A 19,794-nucleotide genomic window follows, 5' to 3' on the forward strand; every position below is an offset into this window, starting at 1 on the left:
GTTGGGTTTCTTTCCTTATCACGTGTGTATTCAAATATCTGCTCATATCTAATGGACAAGTGATTTTTGTGTATTTTAACATATAATGCAGTGTAGCATTATTCACTTTTCTATCAGATATCTTTTCAACAATTTTTTCTTATATTTTTTGGATGATGGTACTTTTATTTATGCATATATTATAATCTGTGAGAGATTCAATGGACGGAGAACATGCATGTTCTTCGATACAATATATGTTCCCATGGATCCTCTTATATTAGTGCAAATTGCCTTGCAATTTATTGTGGTGTGACCTGTCGCTCCCATATTCCGAGTGTTTGATGCTAGCCCCCCCAGGTACTCAGGGGGCGGAGCCGCACCTCACGGCTTTGGCCATTCTGATGTCAGTTCAGCTGACAAGTGCTAAGCGACTCTTCATGCAGCCTCTCGTGGGAGGAGGATTGGCCCAGTTCAGTGGTGTGTGTGTGTGGTTGATGTATCAACATATTTCTCATGGTTCTCTGACCCGAGCTGACGTCACAGCTTAGTTCATGTTGATAAACACTTCTTGGAAGCCAATGTATGCGTGCTCCGCATAAATATTGTAGTACGCACGTGTTCATTTCATTCATGAAAGAGACGAACGAAATATGGCATTGGACTTCTCATTTTTGATTGCCATCTTCACTTTTAATTTTAGTTTGCTCCCACAGAGCTTTTGTCTTGATCTTTGATAGTCCAAATTAGATTACGATTTGACACCTGTCAACCAAATCTAATTATGACTGCATTTTTTCCCCTCCCCTTTAGTTTTAGAGTTAGTCTGTAGTGTGTATTTTCACTGATGGGAATGTATTATTATTTTTCTTCACTGAATAAATAGACCTTCTAAGGGACTGGATTGTCATAACCGACACTCTACCTGCAACTTATCTAAACGTTTTCAAAATTCAAAGGAATTTTTTTTCACCCAGTTGGATCCCGTTACATATTCCTCATTTTCATATTTGAGTTACGTTTAGCTAGGTAGCCTGGCAGGAAATATAAGGAGTCTGTTAACTTCAGTGCCAGCTCAGCGAAAAGCATTCGCCAGTATTTGCAGAGGAAAATGGGATGAGAGAGAAAAAGGGGAGGAGTTTTGATCAGGGTGGATGCAAGTTGCATCTTGCTCGGGACAGTTGGTCTTGGGGTTAGGAAAGGAAGAGAATGAAAGAGAACATTTATCTAAAGGGCTCCAGGTTAGATCCCCGAACCTTTCAAGGTTCACACGCTTAGTAAAAGTGTGTCTCATTCCGCAACCTAGAAGATGGAGGAAATTTGTCCAAACGTTGACACCCCTTGATGTTGCATTGCTTCTCTTGCCGCTCAGATTCGATCAGGGTCTCAAAGATCTAGGGTCTCAAATCTTTGTGGAGGAAATTAAGGATGGTTCTTAATAGAAGTTAATTTCAAAGTTAAGTGAATTGTTTAAAAGACGTTTTCCAAGTCAAAATAGGGTTTTTAGGCATTATAGGAATTTATAGTATAGTTCATTTAGGCATTTTTAGGTCTTATAGAGTTTCAGAAGAGGGGTGCTGTGTACATGGCCCAAAGATCTCTAAATAGCATATGTCTAGGATGTAGCAAAAAATATAGGTACGGACCTAGAAATCCATTCCGTAATGATGACAGTGCATTAACACTACCTTAACGAGCGAAAAGGCCCACCACCTCTTCTTCTTCCAATTAATTTTTTATAAAAAATTGAAAATAACTGACATTGTTCACTAGTATGTTCCCAATATTTCTATATTACTATTGTTCATAAAAATATAAATGTAGGGTAAATAGGAGGCAAAATTCACTTGGTTCATGCCAGTGACAGTGTCCAATTGGGTGGTAATGATGGTAATTATTATAATTGAAGGACTCTGGTGTAACATAAGCGACATTTTGGTCATTTCCGAGTTCATTAAGAAAAAAGGTTATCTATTCTGTAGATAAATTGTTTATGTGTTGTGTGTACCCATTTCAAAAGGCTTCACCCAGTCCAATGCAAATTGTATGACATGGCAATTTCACTCAAAAATTGAAGCACATCTTGCTTTGTAACTCAAAAATTACCAAAATGTCACTTACCATGTTTTACACCCGAGCCCTTCAATTAATTTAAACAATTTAACTTCTATAAACAAAAAAAGCACTAATGAAAAATTATTATAGTTTTTGTGAGTTCTAGTGAAAAGTAAACTATGCATGTGACACTCATGCAATAATTGGTTATTATTTTTATGGTTATTTTTTATGATTATTATAATGAATAAATAACAGGACATATATATATAATCAACAAAGGAAGCAGTGATTGAATAACAAAATGGTTTCTTGAACTTCGATAAAAAAAAAGTGTGGCCCCTTTTATTAAAATGAAAATTATGATTTTTATCCACCCTGACTGGAAGTTTTGAAAAATAAATAAATGATATTTTCACTGTTAATACTTAATATACTTACAATAGTCAATATTGCTTGTAAAATAGTAGGAATGACTGAGTGATGATCTTTTAGTCTATTACACATGAAGTTGCCAATGAACTCCAGTTCCCTCTCCTGCAAAAAGTCTGCAGGCAAAAGCTGCAACACATGCATCAGGATACGAGTTCCCTGGAGCCTCTCCTTGTGATTCACATTTGTCAGAACAGGTCCAAGAGATTCTACTAGAGTAACCAGCTTCATTTCTCCACGTGAAATATCTGAAAAGCATTAATTAAATTGGTAAATTACAGATACTTGAGGGGAAGTGACATTCTGGAAAAGTAGCTATCACAGGGTGGCCACTATAGGACCATGATAAAATTCAAGTACAGGGTAATTCAAAATGAATGATACAACTTTACACAGTGATTATGACGCTTCTTTTTATGATAGAAAATCAGATAAGGCCTCAATATAAAGAAAATCTCTGGAAGTTATATTCCCACTTAGTGGGCTTATTCTGCTTAGCCGATGCTCCACCAGGATCGCCATTTTCGCAAAATGGCGCAGGGAGGGAGGGAGGGAGACAAGGCATATTGTGTGTTGGATCTATCAAGAACTGATTCAATCACAATGGTGCAAAGACATTTCTGCATGCTTTTTGGTAGTAATGCATATGTTTCACCCTTCCAAAAGATTTGCCAAAGTTACAACTGCGTATTATTAGTGCCTTGACAACGACTTGCTGTCTCGTGCATAGCAAGTGCTTGATTATCATTTGGACCATTTCCGTATTACAGGTGGTTCCAATTTTGAATCTTTCTATTGATGCCGTGTCTGATTTTCTATCATAAATAGTAATGTCATAATAACTGTGTAAAGTTGTACAATTCTTTTTTAATTACCCTGTGTAAGGGTGCAAGCAGATGCTTTTTTTCCATTTCAACCTTACATATTACAGCCTTGCACCACCCACACACAAAGGGTCTGTGTGACTCCAATGAATCCAGAAATTCTAATTCAATTCAACAGTATATATTTTTAAAATATTTAATTTAAGGTGTGTACATTTAAAATTTTACATACTCAAGACTCAAAATACATCTACAAACACAAGTCACAAATGTTGTGGGACATACTAATCGATGAAAAACTGCTAATTGTATAAGAATTTCAAACTCAAATTTACTTAATCAACTTCAAGTTATCTTATCTTGAAATCTTCCACCTGTCAGGTGGATTACTCTTCAAAGGACACCAGCAAAGTAAATGGATTGAGAGAATTCTGTTTATTTTCCACACAGCTTTCTTTTCCTTCCTCGATAAATATAAAACAAACTGTGATAAACTTGCTTCAGGGTATTTTTAAGTATGTATAAATTTAATGGGATTTGAATTAATCAAGTTGCAATTTTTGCACATCTAGGGAGAAAAATTCATGCAGAATTCCTGGAGCTAACAATTCATACAGTATTCCTGGAATTTCCGGTGAGTAGCCACCCTGTTTCACTCTGTTTTTAAAACACCAGAAGATTATACATTCACATTGGATCTCTGGCTAAATAACTTAAAATGTGAAAAAATATAAAAATCTGAGAGCACACTCTATAGGCTTACTTACCAGAAGATCCTAATGCATTTGTATGAGAAAAAATTGAAGAGCCTCATGGGTTAAAAAATATTTAAAGTGGGGAGAAGGAAGTGAAACCTAAACTCCAATTGAAAGTATGTAACTAGATTTCAATATTAAGATTAATATTACTTCTACTGTTTACTTTATATGATTCTGTGTTTTTTTTAGACATGCACATTCGTAAATTCACATCATAAATTCATCATTACTCAGCATAACACAACATTGTAACTTTTGTGTTCGTCACAATAAACCCACAGATAAACATATTACAGGCAGATATTGAACTCTGGTAGGAAACATCTTCGCTATCAATTACTGTCCACAAGAAATTCTGCCAGTCACCGCTGAGAGGTGCCTCTAGACCAAAACGTTTTCCAAGAGATCAACAGATGGCGCTGCTAAATATCAACATCAGATATCTGTATTTCAAAACACTGGTCAAGCGTGACTGGATGTATGGAACATTCTGCAGCAGGTAAATGAACGAATCTCCCTCCACTCACTTTCAGGGGTCCCAGGGGCACGGAATAATTGCAACGGGAAAACAGATTAATCCTCGACTCCCTGATATCACAGTGGAAATGTTGTTTTCTTGCAATAAGAGGATCCAGGGTTCGAACCCCAGTTGAGGAACATTACATAGTGGTTCAGAAACCACTTGAAACTATAGAAAACATCGCGATTAGTACTTTAAAAAGAACTCAAGCAAACAAACAAGGAATGTAGTCTAATTCCAATTGTGTTAACTGTGAGTTCTCGAACAACATGTGGAAACAGGGTGGCTACTCAAGGACCATGATAAAATTCAAGTATAATTTTTAGCTCCACTTTTTTGCAGGCTGAAAGCAATATTGATTTAATAGCGTGCAAATAATTTCGCAGGATGCCAATGCATTCTCTCTTTTACAACTTTTGTCTCCCCGATGGTGTAGTGGTAACATCGTCAACTTGTGATCAAGGGGTTCCAGGTTCGATACCCAGTGGATGCACATGGCACAGTGGTTCGGATCCCACTTTAAACTGTAGGTCCAATCTCTATTAGCCTTTCTGTGCATAAAGTGGACTTAAAACCACAAATCAATCAATCAATTTTACAACTTTTATCGTTCGGCACCCAGGGCCGACTCCTGCTGCCCCATAGCTATGGTTATGAACTTGATAAGACTAAGGAAAATTTTCTTGCTCACTTCGTTCGCAAGAAAATTTTACTAAAGTATTTTTATATGCATAAAATGTGAGTTGTGGGTGGTTGCTTTCGTTACCTTCCTAGATACAAATGAAAGCTCAACTTTGAAAAACTTGCCTCAGGGCATTTATAAATACATGTACAATTTGAATAGGATTTAGTCATTTGGATTAATAAGTTTTAATTTTTCACGTCTACGGAGAAAAATTCAAGTAGAATTCACACATAATTCCCGGAGCCAATAATTGACTCATAATTAGCAGAATTTAAGGAATTCCCGGTGAGTAACCACCCTGGGGAAAAAGCAACAGAATCAAACCTTTCACAAAATCTCAAACTTCCATGGCAAATATAGGGAAAATGCTTTAAATCAATCAAGACATAAATATAAACAATAACTCAATGTTATGTACCAGAATGTAAGTTGGTTGAGAAAACAAAAAAGTTTTATCTCAATATTCTATCGAGTAACTATGATATAGAATATGTTCTGAAATTTTGGCTAAAGTCTTCAAAGAAAATAACTTCCTCATAACAGGTATGTCATCTTTAGAAAAGATGGTGATGAAACATACACAAAAAAGTCTATCAATGCATCCTGGACTACATTTGGCAGACGAGGCTCTCACATCTGGTCTCACAGCCATAATAATCTAATGGGGGATCATGTTGTCGTCCCTTCATCTTGGCGTTTGTCCTTTTATCCATCTTATCTTACCACCAATCATTCATCCTCATCTTCGTGATTAGCCAAAGGGCAGAAAAGTGAAGTAAAATTAACTAAATCAATCAGTCATTGTGAAGCAAAAATTCTTGACCACAAGTATAATTTCTTGAGATTTGATTGACTTCTTGAAGTACTTATTGATTTCCTTACTTTTCCTGGACTTTCTGACTTTCTTGACAGGGAGACACCCTGATCTATTAGTTCTATGGAATGTCATATTCACAGTGGGTGGGCCCAGACCAGTTTTAAGTTCAGAAAACCCCACCTTGAAAAAACTCAGTCAAAAAGGTTTTTTTTTCAGAAAATTTAAATTATTGCTTAAAATACTCGTGAGGTTCTATGATTGTCAAAAATTTTTGAAAAACTTAGAAAGAAAAGGTTTAGCAGAGCTTATAATACTAAAAATATGAATGTAGTACAAGTCATAGTGGTTTTTTTCAGGCTATTTTCCTCAAATCATGCTAAAAATGGACTTTTAACAGAAATAAGAATAATATATATCCAAGAAACAAAAAGGAAAAAGTATCAGACATTTTTAGATAAAACATTTTCATTGATTGATACAGCATAGCTGAACAAAGCTTATAATTTTGAAATGTGGTAGCACTTTGGTTATCAGTCAGTTCGTTATGTGGGGGAGAAACCACAGTGGCACATGATAGTTTCAACCGTGATGATCAATTGATACAATAAATTTCTTGCATGATTAAGGATTACATGGGAGAATTGAGTACACTTTATTAAGATGTTGTTAATTATGGTATAATTAAATTGAAACACTCTTCAAATGATTTTCTCATTTCTCATCATAATGGGTTGCTTACCTATTCGATATAATGCTATTTATGTCTGGTTAGGAGTTCTATACCCATGTAAGTCATGCACCTTCATGATCTTCAACAATTTCAGTTCTATTTTTTTTAAGGTTTTAGGGTACTCAAGTAAATTCAGTGTACATGTATACTTTCATATACATGTTTCACACAGTTTATTTTTGACATTTTCAACCTTTGAATAGACTATTATTTTGAGCTTTGTGTATGAAACTTGCAAGAGTATTATGTACTTGCGCTATAATTTGACAATAGAATTATCAAAATATGTTGTATGAGATAGGGTGGATGGGCAGGTAGGGATAAACCATCTATTTCGCGGCCATAATAATAGCTGAAAATTTAGAATCATTTAGGTAAAATTATTTCATGGGACTCCAATGCATTCTCTCTTTTACAACTTTTGTGCCTCCCCGATGGTCTAGAATACAATATTTCATTGGTCCGCAATTTTGCAGTAAAATCACAAATGTTATATTTATGATAACCACCATAGATGCAAAGCTTTTGAGTTGCAATTTATACAATTGCAAGATATCTTGATGGATTGGTCTCACGTTTCAGAAAAATTGGTCACATGTTTAAAGATAGTTGATGACAAAGCAGTTTAAGAAGTCATATTTGACTAGCTTACATTTTTGTAGATTAAGAAACACAGGTCTCAGCAATGTTATGGCATCACTTGAGTTTTTAGTTTTTAATAAGAACTGTAATGTAATGTGTTTTAGAAAGGGTGGGAGTAAGTCACCAATTTTGAGACCAGGATAACTGCAGCAAATTTAGAGGTTTTTAGCTTAAATTAACTGCAACTAGATACACCTCAGGAGTGATTTTGTTTTGCATTTACATTTGTACAAAGCATTTCATGATTGTACATGAAAAATTGATTTTTCATGTGCTGAAGTAGATTCCAAATTCTGATGACACTTAAGACACTTTCAAATACCTAAACTACATTTTTGGAGATTAACGAAGGAAACTCTTTTTAAGAATTTTAGGGCATCACTTAAGCTATAGTTTGACAATAAATGTTTTGAAATATAGTACATTTGTAGGGAGCATTGGGACCAAATTGGGGACCTCAAATGTTTTGATCATAGGATTTGCGGATTTTCATATCAGCCAGATATTTTGAACGATATACAGTGTGTCTATAAAATAACTCCGGGGTTTTAAACAATGATAGTGTGTAAACGGTATTAGGTAACTCAGGTTAGTTAATTACTTTGAAATCAGTAGCTCATCAAGTTTTCATGAATTAAGTAATGATAATGGTATAAGATTGATTACTTTTGCAACCTCAAAGAATTTAATTGTGAAAAGTACCACTTTTAAACAAGATACCCATAAATATACCTGGTCTTCTCCAGATGGTAAAACTCATAATCAGACAGATCATATTCTCATTGATAAGAGAAGACACACTAGTATAATTGACGTTCGTACACATAGAGGTGCTGACTGTGCCAGTGACCATTATTTAGTAATTGCTAAATTAAGAGAAAGACTCTCAGTGATAAATCATAAGCAACAAAATCTAAAAGTTATAAAATTTGATACAGGAAAGTTTACTGATGAAAGAATTAAGAAAGATTACCAAATTAAACTGTCAAATAGATTTGATGTTTTGCAGGATTTAAATCATGATGAAAATATAAATGAAACAGACGTAAATAAGAATTGGGAGCACATACGTAATGCAATAGAATCAGCAGCTAAAGAAAGTATAGGATACCATAAACCGAGAAAAAGTAAGCCATGGTTTGATAATGAATGTAATAATTTAATAGAAATACGAAATCAGGCTAGACTTAGGTGGTTAAATAACTCAGATGATACAAATCTAAACAATTATAATAGAATAAAGCAAGAAGTTAACCGCACGTTTAGAAGTAAAAAAAGAGATTACTTGAAAAGCAAAATTAACGAAATTGAAACAAACAGCAAAAATAAAAATATCAGAGATTTATATAAAGGTGTAAATGAGTTTAGAAATGGGTGGAAACCTAAAGTAAACTTGATAAAAGATAAAGACGGTGATTTTCTTGCTCACCCAAGCGATATTCTAAATAGATGGAAGAACTACTTTAATGACCTTTTATATGTCCATGTAGGAGATAAATCAGAAGTGAATGAAGTACACACAGCAGAACCTTTAGTTCCAGAACCTAACTTGACTGAAGTTAAAGATGCTATTAAAAGGCTAAAGAATAACAAAGCACCTGGCATGGATTTAATACCAGCTGAGTTAATTAAATATGGTGGAAATTCATTAATATGTCAAATTCATAAATTAATTTGTTTAATATGGAATAAAGAAGAAATCCCTCAACAGTGGAAAGAATCCATAATTGTTCCTGTGTTTAAAAAAGGTGTTAAAATGAACTGCAATAATTACCGTGGAATTTCTCTACTCTCAACAACATATAAAATATTATCTAACATTCTTTTAACAAGACTAACACCATATGCTAATGAAATTATAGGTGATTATCAATGTGGATTTAAACGCAACAGATCAACTACAGATCAAATTTTTCACATCAGACAGACACTTGAAAAAAAGTGGGAATATAATCAAAATGTCCATCAGCTATTCATTGATTTCAAAAAAGCATATGATTCGGTCAAAAGAGATAAATTATATAATATATTAGTAGAGTTTGGAATACCTAAGAAGCTTGTTAGTATGATAAAAATATGCACCAGTGAAACAGAAAGTAAAATTCGTGTGTGTATTAATATGTCTGACAAATTTACAATTCATGATGGGTTAAAACAAGGAGATGCATTATCTCCATTGCTCTTTAATTTTGCCTTAGAATATGCTGTTAGGAAGGTAAACGAAACTAAAGAAGGACTAAAATTAAATGGTGTGACTCAGTTGTTAGCATATGCAGATGATGTAGACTTACTGGGGGATGATGCAAATACAATTAAGAATAATGCTAAAATATTTTTCAAAACTGCTAAAGAGATAGGTTTGGAAGTTAACAAAGAGAAAACTAAATATATGCTTACAGGCCAAAACCAAGTGTTAGGTAATAATCAAAATCTAATTATTGATAACAACTCGTTTGAACCAGTTTCCAAATTCAAATACTCAGGAGTAATATTAACAAATGAAAATTATATTAAAGAGGAAATAAAAAGTAGGCTTAATTCAGGAAATGCATGTTACTTCTCTCTTCATAAACTTTTGTCTTCTCGTTTAATATCTAGGAAACTAAAAGTTAAAATATACAAAACCGTAATTTTGCCTGTAGTATTATATGGGTGTGAAACTTGGTCCCTTACATTGAAAGAGGAACATAAATTGAGAGTATTTGAAAATAGGATCCTTAGGTCCAGAAGGATAAGAAAAGTAAACATTGAGATCCTGTAAGACTAATCAAAGAACAAGTTTTTTTTTTGAAAAAACAAAACTATAATGTCAAACATGGCAAAAACCACAATACATAAAAATTAATAAGAAAAGTTAGTCATTTTTTCTCATCACACTCTTTGCAAATTTTGTAACTGCAAATCAAATAAATTGGCTTCTTGCATTCACAGTCCAGAAGGATAAGAAAAGTAAACATTGAGATCCTGTTACACTAATCAAAGAACAACTTATTTTTAGGAAAAACAAAAGTCACGCATGACAAAAACTTTCTATTTCACAGTCAGAATCACTACCTGCATCACTGTCTTCAGATTGTAGGCTGTTATACCAATCCAGAGCTACTTTCTCAAAGCCAGGATCCGTTACGTGAACACTACGTAACGTACTTGCTCTAGAAGCCATTCTAAATTAACCAAAAGCAAATGCAACCGATTCACAAAACACTACGTTAACGGTGACGTGGAGTCTCACAGACTCTGAAATGCTGTTTTCGTCAAAACTGCTGAACGAACACTGGCACTAATGATATGTAGACAGACTATCCCCACTCCTAGGAAGGTACTAGGTCATGTGTTGCCGCCAGTGAAACAGTTTAAAGAATTATTGAAACAATTTCTTCTTGAGGAATCTCCCCGACTCCAAGTCACCGGTTAAGGGTTAAGAAAAATAGATACTTCTATTCAATGAGAAACCCCTACCACAAGGCTGGATAAGATGAAACCTGAGATTTAGAAATGCCTAACCTAATTACGAAAGCATTTATTGAACAAAATCTTCAACATTCTGGCTACAATCAGTAGTAGAAAGCATTTAGGGATTTGATTTTAAGCCCACGAGACACAGTTGCCGCGAAGTGCTTCTGCCAGCGCCAGATCACTGTTGCCAACTTAGCTTTTTTGGAGCCAGGTCCGGCTCTTTCGTGCACTCCTTTGGTGTGAACTGGAGCGCCCGCTTCAGAGTCCCACTATGATGCCATCGCTGGCTTTGGCCCACAAAGCCCAACTTTGCCATTAGTATACATTTGGTTTGGCAAGTAACGTGATAGTTACATTGGCTGAGTCCCCCCCCCCCAACCTCCTTACCTCCCCAGCTACTTTTTGTAATGCCATGGCTGACGTGAAGATGACATTATATTGTTATCCTGAAATTCTTTATTTTTGATTTCATAAAACCATCAGTGGATTATTAAGATTGGTGATGTCACTGGATCTAGACAGTGAAAACTAAGAATAAATAATTGTCATCACTTTAAAGTTAACCCCCTACCCCTCTGTGCAAAACTGTAATTCTTCCCCTTAATGCTAAGATAATTCAACCTGATACTCCTAACCTAACAAAAAAAATAGCTAGGATCATTATTAAAATGCTAAGCGAAATAATCCTGACACACCTAACCCAACTACGAAAGCATGTAAGAAAACATTTAGGAATATTGTTTTAATGATAAGAGAACTAACCTGACCTGCCTAACCTAACAACGAAAGCATGAATTGAACAATATCTTCAAACATTTTCGCAGCAAGAAGAAAGCACATGTCTGAACACCGCATGGTAAACGAACGGAAATCCCTTCGTACTTCACACGTGATCTACATATAGGAAACCACAAGCAAAAGAGCCTGCACAGACTAGGGATGGCCAAACGGATCCGGATCCGGATCTGCTTGGATCCGGATCCGAGAAATCCGGATCTACTTGGATCCGGATCCGAAAATCCCAGATCTGGATCCGGATCCGAAAGTTCCAGATCTGGATCCGGATCCGAGAGTTCCGGATCCGAAATTTCCGGATCTGGATCCGGATCCGAGAGCTCCGGGTCTGAAAGTTTCGGATCTGGATCCGGATCCGAGAGTTCCGGATCCGAAAATCCGGATCCGGATCCAAGAGTTTCGTATCTCAGTCCCATTATAATATTACCACACCTTAGTCCTACAAGAATTTTTTTCAAGTGTTGTTCCTAAAATACTTTGCTACGCATCGGCTAACACACTCGTGCACAAATGTCCGAAGTGATTTTGTAAATGCCATTGAAACGAATATGTATTCATTCGAATGTATTGGAAATGAAAACACACATAAATGTGAGACATTCCATTCCAGGATGAAACCTTTAACACATATAACAAGATAGAAATGTTATAGAAAAATTATACAATTGTTCTACAGTTACAGTTTTACAAATTAAAATAAAACATTATAATATATGCAGTGTTAAATAATTACAAAGTGTAAGACTAACAAGGGAGGTTATCTAAAGGTCCCCCTCCGATTTCCATGAAACTTGGCAGTATAGTGGGGCCCAAAGGAAGAATTACGTGTTTTTTTGTTTCAGCTAAAAAACGGTTTTAGGGGGCAAAACCCCCTCAAATGTCAAGATGAGGACAAATTGAAGTGAGGATCTGACCCCTGTGTCTTTCCGATTTCCATGAAACTTGGCAGGTGTATAGTGGGGCCCAATGGAAGAAATACGTGTTTTTTTGTTTCAGATAAAAAAACGGTTTTAGGGGGCAAAACCCCCTCAAATGTCAAGATGAGGAAAAATTGAAGTGAGGATCTGACCCTGTGTCCCCCTCCGATTTCCATGATACTTGGCAGGTGTGTGTATAAACGGGCCCAAATGAAGAAATACGTGTTTTTTTTTGTTTCAGCTAAAAAACGGTTTTAGGGGGCAAAACCCCCTCAAATGTCAAGATGAGGACAAATTGAAGTGAGGATCTGACCCCTGTGTCTTTCCGATTTCCATGAAACTTGGCAGGTGTATACTGTATAGTGGGGCCCAATGGAAGAAATACGTGTTTTTTTGTTTCAGATAAAAAACGGTTTTAGGGGGCAAAACCCCCTCAAATGTCAAGATGAGGACAAATTGAAGTGAGGATCTGACCCCTGTGTCCCTCCCATTTCCATAAAACTTCGCAGGTGTATAGTGGGGCCCAATGGAAGAAATAAGTGCTTTTTTTGTTTCAGCTAAAAAACGGTTTTAGGGGGCACAACCCCCTCAAATGTCAAGATGAGGACAAATTGAAGTGAGGATCGGACCCCTGTGTCCCCCTCCGATTTCCATGATACTTGGTAGGTGTGTGTATAAACGGGCCCAAATGAAGAAATACGTGTTTTTTTTGTTTCGGCTAAAAAACGATTTTAGGGGGCAACCCCCCTCAAATGTCAATATGAGGACAAATTTAAGTGGGCATTTGATTTGTGTGTCCCCCTCCGATTTCCATGAAACTTGGCAGGTGTATAGTGGGGCCCAAAGGAAGAAATACATGTTTTTTTTTTTGTTTCAGCTAAAAAACTGTTTTACAGGGCGAAACCCACTGAATTGTCAAGATGAGGACAAATTGAAGTGGGGATCTGACCCCTGTGTCCCCCTCAGATTTCCATGAAACTTGGCAGAAATACGTGTTTTTTTGTTTCGGAAAAAAAATTGTTCTAGAGGGCAACCTCCTCTCAAATGTCAAGATGAGGACAAATTGAAGTGGGGATCTGACCCCTGTGTTCCAGAAAATGCGCTAAAATGAAAATGTGAATTTTGGGAAAAATTTTCGGCATAATCACCACCGTTGTTCTGGCATGTGTCGCACCATGGCACTAAATTTTGTATGCCCATGGTATATGTGTGTGACACCAAAGAGTGGAACAATCTCTACCGCAATGTAGCTGTCAAATCCTTGCCTTGCCAGAAACCTCTTCAGTTAAACAAAGAGATGAAAGTAGGTACATTCAAGGCCAGGGCTGTACAGGGAGTGGTCCAAGTTCTCTCACCTGAAGTGATGCAAAGGGCCCGTGTGTACTCAGCTCTATGGGGTTGTGCACATTCGATTGGCCTTCCGTGAATTGTCTGCACCATCATCTGACCATCCTATCACTCACGACGTCCGGTCTGCACAACTCACACGATTGCTCTGTGCCAAATTCTGAGTGTGCAATGTAGGCTACATCGCAGTCGGTGGGAGACTGTATGAGAGCTGCAATCTTTAACCTAGAACTGTCCTAAACCGGCTACATTGCAACTGTACCAGATTACAGCTACATGCCACTTCTTCCTGCCTGTATGTGTGTGTCGCTCTCTGACCACTAGTGCTGCGTATAGGTACCATTGGAGCTTTTCCAGGATGCCCCTCGTATATGAACTTTCAGAAGCTTTTATTATTAGTGTGTTCCTGTTTTAATGTGTTGGTTAGCTAAATCAGGTACCTATACAATGCAATTCTATAAATTCCTTGATATCCCATCGATAATGTAAGGAAATATGACACTTTCTTTTGTTTGATTCAGTTGTTTCACTTATATGCAAGAGTTAAGTTGTTTGTTTTACAGAGAAGAGAGAAGTAGCTTTATGCATTGAAAAATGAGTCCGCACTCATAGTTTTTGCAAGCAGAGGGTTCCAAACTTCAGTGGAAATATCAACATATAATACCGAGAATGTATAAGGAGACTGATAAATTACAAATTGTATTTCTTAATCAGTCACTCTTATCTCATTTAGTCGTAACTTTACAATAAGCAAGTATGTTATTTTAAACTTACTGCATATGACAAAATTCCATAATCCTTCCTTAACTTGTGAATTGTAATAATTTTCCAAATTCACTATTTTGCAGTTTGAATTCAAGTCATAGAGAATAGAGAAATTAAGTCAATTTAATAGAAGATAATATTCATACTTAGCAAAACCATATGTGGATCTGTATGAGTTTATTATTTCCATTTGTAAAAACATCAATTTAGTTTAGTTTGTAATTGTCAGGGAAAAATGTAAATTTTGTCCTGGAAAACCTGGAAAAGTCAGGGAATTTCATTTCTGCTTGTTTGTAGCCACCCTGTATACGTTTGTGAAGAATTTCATATTGGGATTTCATCATGCTGCGGATGCTTTTTTTTACATGGTTGGATTTCGATGTACATCTGTTAACACATACTGCAGAGTTCTAACGATTACTTGCTGCATGCTTCCTTGACACTGGTTTTTCATTGCCACCAACCATTCGTTTACTATCGTCTGAATTACGAATTGCCCCTGCTATAGAGCGACCACAATGAATAGAACCTTTGGCCAAAAGTCTCCGTGCACCTTGGTTCAACTTGGACCACAAGGAAGCATGCTCTACTCTGCCCCTCCCTCCATGTGGGATTACCATTCACAGGAGTCGCGGGTCTGTGCTAGGGGTGGCCAGATCCGGATCCTGGCGGATCCGAAATCCGGATCCGGTTGGTTCCGGATCCTTAGGATCCGGATCCTAAAATTTTTCAGATCCGGATCCGCGGATCCGGAATTTTCAGATCCGGATCCGGATCCAGAATTTTCAGATCCGGATCCGGATCCGGAATTTTCAGATCCGGAATTTTCAGATCCGGATCCGGATCCAGAACTTTTGGATCCGGATTCAGATCTTTCGGATCCGGATCCAGAATTTTCGGATCCGGATCCAAAACTTTCGGATCCGGTACTTTCAGATCCGGATCAGGTACTTTCGGATCCGGATCCGGTACTTTTGGATCCGGATCCGGAATTTTCGGATCCGGATCCGTTTTGCCATCCCACATGCGCTTCTTTGGAAAGTAAGAATGTGCTTATAACATATTGTTACCTGCTAATATACATATATATATAATATACATACACACACATATATATATATATAGTGTGTGTGCTCGCGTGCGCGGTTTGTAATTAATTAATACACTTACTTACTAGGGAGGTCTAAGTCTCCCCCTCCGATTTTCATGAAACTTCGCAGGTGTATAGAGGGGCCCAAAGGAAGAAATACGTGTTTTTTTGTTTCGGCTAAAATACTGTTTTAGGGGGCAAAACCCGCCTCAAATGTCAAGATTAGGACAAATTGCTGTGGGAATCATCTGACCCCTGTGTCCCCCTCCGATTCCCATGAAATTTGACAGGTGTATAGAGAGGCCGTATGCCCCCTGTTTCTTCCTATGCCATATTTACGTGGTTTCGGGGACTTCAATTTCTCCTCATCTTGACATTTGAGGGGGGTCTATACACCTGCCAAGTTTCATGGAAATCGGAGGGGGAGACTTAGACCTCCCTAGTAAGTAAGTGTATTAATTAATTACAAACCGCGCACGCGAGCACACACACTATATATATATATATGTGTGTGTATGTATATTATATATATATGTATATTAGCAGGTAACAATATGTTATAAGCACATTCTTACTTTCCAAAGAAGCGCATGTGGGATGGCAAAACGGATCCGGATCCGAAAATTCCGGATCCGGATCCAAAAGTACCGGATCCGGATCCGAAAGTACCTGATCCGGATCTGAAAGTACCGGATCTGAAAGTACCGGATCCGAAAGTTTTGGATCCGGATCCGAAAATTCTGGATCCGGATCCGAAAGATCTGAATCCGGATAAGAAAGTTCTGGATCCGGATCCGGATCTGAAAATTCCGGATCCGGATCTGAAAATTCCGGATCCGCGGATCCGGATCCGAAAAATTTTAGGATCCGGATCCTAAGGATCCGGAACCAACCGGATCCGCCAGGATCCGGATCTGGCCACCCCTAGCACAGACCCGCAACTCCTGTGAATGGTAATCCCACATGGAGGGAGGGGCAGAGTAGAGCATGCTTCCTTGTGGTCCAAGTTGAACCAAGGTGCACGGAGACTTTTGGCCAAAGGTTCTATTCATTGTGGTCGCTCTATAGCAGGGGCAATTCGTAATTCAGACGATAGTAAACGAATGGTTGGTGGCAATGAAAAACCAGTGTCAAGGAAGCATGCAGCAAGTAATCGTTAGAACTCTGCAGTATGTGTTAACAGATGTACATCGAAATCCAACCATGTAAAAAAAAGCATCCGCAGCATGATGAAATCCCAATATGAAATTCTTCACAAACGTATACAGGGTGGCTACAAACAAGCAGAAATGAAATTCCCTGACTTTTCCAGGTTTTCCAGGACAAAATTTACATTTTTCCCTGACAATTACAAACTAAACTAAATTGATGTTTTTACAAATGGAAATAATAAACTCATACAGATCCACATATGGTTTTGCTAAGTATGAATATTATCTTCTATTAAATTGACTTAATTTCTCTATTCTCTATGACTTGAATTCAAACTGCAAAATAGTGAATTTGGAAAATTATTACAATTCACAAGTTAAGGAAGGATTATGGAATTTTGTCATATGCAGTAAGTTTAAAATAACATACTTGCTTATTGTAAAGTTACGACTAAATGAGATAAGAGTGACTGATTAAGAAATACAATTTGTAATTTATCAGTCTCCTTATACATTCTCGGTATTATATGTTGATATTTCCACTGAAGTTTGGAACCCTCTGCTTGCAAAAACTATGAGTGCGGACTCATTTTTCAATGCATAAAGCTACTTCTCTCTTCTCTGTAAAACAAACAACTTAACTCTTGCATATAAGTGAAACAACTGAATCAAACAAAAGAAAGTGTCATATTTCCTTACATTATCGATGGGATATCAAGGAATTTATAGAATTGCATTGTATAGGTACCTGATTTAGCTAACCAACACATTAAAACAGGAACACACTAATAATAAAAGCTTCTGAAAGTTCATATACGAGGGGCATCCTGGAAAAGCTCCAATGGTACCTATACGCAGCACTAGTGGTCAGAGAGCGACACACACATACAGGCAGGAAGAAGTGGCATGTAGCTGTAATCTGGTACAGTTGCAATGTAGCCGGTTTAGGACAGTTCTAGGTTAAAGATTGCAGCTCTCATACAGTCTCCCACCGACTGCGATGTAGCCTACATTGCACACTCAGAATTTGGCACAGAGCAATCGTGTGAGTTGTGCAGACCGGACGTCGTGAGTGATAGGATGGTCAGATGATGGTGCAGACAATTCACGGAAGGCCAATCGAATGTGCACAACCCCATAGAGCTGAGTACACACGGGCCCTTTGCATCACTTCAGGTGAGAGAACTTGGACCACTCCCTGTACAGCCCTGGCCTTGAATGTACCTACTTTCATCTCTTTGTTTAACTGAAGAGGTTTCTGGCAAGGCAAGGATTTGACAGCTACATTGCGGTAGAGATTGTTCCACTCTTTGGTGTCACACACATATACCATGGGCATACAAAATTTAGTGCCATGGTGCGACACATGCCAGAACAACGGTGGTGATTATGCCGAAAATTTTTCCCAAAATTCACATTTTCATTTTAGCGCATTTTCTGGCAAATATCTGAAATTATACCTTCATGGTGTTTTTAAACTACTGTTTCAAATTGTAAGTCACATGGCTTATGCCTCTTCGCGAGAGTTTGATATCTTGAAAGTTATTTTCCATACCCCTTTATTAATTTTAAGGGAAGGATTTTAGATAATGAAATTTTGGTGTGGGGTTAGGGCCCCACACTTTCTTGATCACGGCTGAACGTGGGGATGATGTGATCAGCACCACACTCTTGGCTGCCTTTATCCCTCAAAGTTTCCTCAAGGTACCAGCTTCGTATGATGCTGGGTGGGCACCGGAGCAGTTTGAATAGGTGGAAAACATCCCGGTTCTCCCCCGCTGGGGATCGAACCCGGGTCTCTCGCATAGTAGTCAGATGCCCTAACGACTGAGCTCCATTATTACTCAATCGAGAAATGCCGATAGAACGCACTTAGCGTGGTAATTCAAAACATATCTCGTGCGACAAATACGAAGATGTGGCTCCCGTGTGACGGTAGATAAGCACTCCATCTCCTGTTATAACCTTGCCACTTTGCTCTGTGATGCAAATGGTTTTGATAGAAGTTGAAAAAATCGTGGGAAATATATGATTTAATGTGGCTGTCAGAATCATTTCACGTACGTATAACTCTATAGTTTACTCTTGAGTAAAATGTTGGAAAACTTGAATGTTCTTTGTACACAAACATGGCCTAGAAAAGACAAGGATGTTGGATTTCATGGTTTTAGGACATTTCTTTTAAAAAAAATCGCTAAAAATGCCTACAATTCGCATTTTTTGCCAAATTCGCATTATTTCGATATTTCGAACGGGCGAAAAATGTGTCTAGACATCACTGCACATTCCTAAACATAATTTCGCAGCAATTACCATTTTTAACGGTTTTGGCGTTTGCAAAAATCAATGTACCTACTAATTGGAAATTACTTTCTGGCCACCCCTCGTATAAATCAGTAGATGGAAAGTGAAAATTTAGCAGGGCTGGCAGAGAAAAGTCAATTCTTGAAGGAAGTGATTTGCTGTTATGATTGAATGATTCGAGTAAATATGATATTAAAATATTTACGTATTTATTATTAGTATTTTATTTCATAATATTGGACATTAACTTCACTCAGTGAGAAATTTAAGACCATCTCTCACGAGATTAGACAGGACAGAGAGTGGCATTAATTTCATTTCAATACTAGTGTTGCAGTAAATTTGATGTTGGGAGCATGCACTTGCCAATTTTTATAACGTTCACCAATGTAGATTTATGTTTAACTTTTTCGTGATAGTATTCAATATATATCCCATTTGGTAGGGTTCTTCTTGATATGTAAGAATAGTGCAATGTCATTGTAAACGTATGTTAACTTGTGCGAAACCAGTAATGCGTCAGGATG

General features: G+C 37.2%; 1 protein-coding gene across 2 annotated transcripts in view; it reads right to left on the minus strand.

Moving 5' to 3' along the window:
- Positions 1–19,794, minus strand: part of Mms19 (MMS19 nucleotide excision repair protein) — a 316,830-nt gene that overhangs the window by 284,138 nt on the left and 12,898 nt on the right. For both annotated transcript variants that reach the window (XM_083142473.1, XM_083142472.1), the window contains exon 2: positions 2,476–2,714. In XM_083142473.1, the coding sequence (XP_082998599.1) occupies positions 2,476–2,714 (239 nt within the window). The remainder of the gene's footprint in view (positions 1–2,475; positions 2,715–19,794) is intronic.

The sequence above is a fragment of the Lepisma saccharinum genome, chromosome 21, assembly GCF_977018435.1.
Source record: "Lepisma saccharinum chromosome 21, izLepSacc3.1, whole genome shotgun sequence".
NCBI lineage: Eukaryota > Metazoa > Arthropoda > Insecta > Zygentoma > Lepismatidae > Lepisma > Lepisma saccharinum.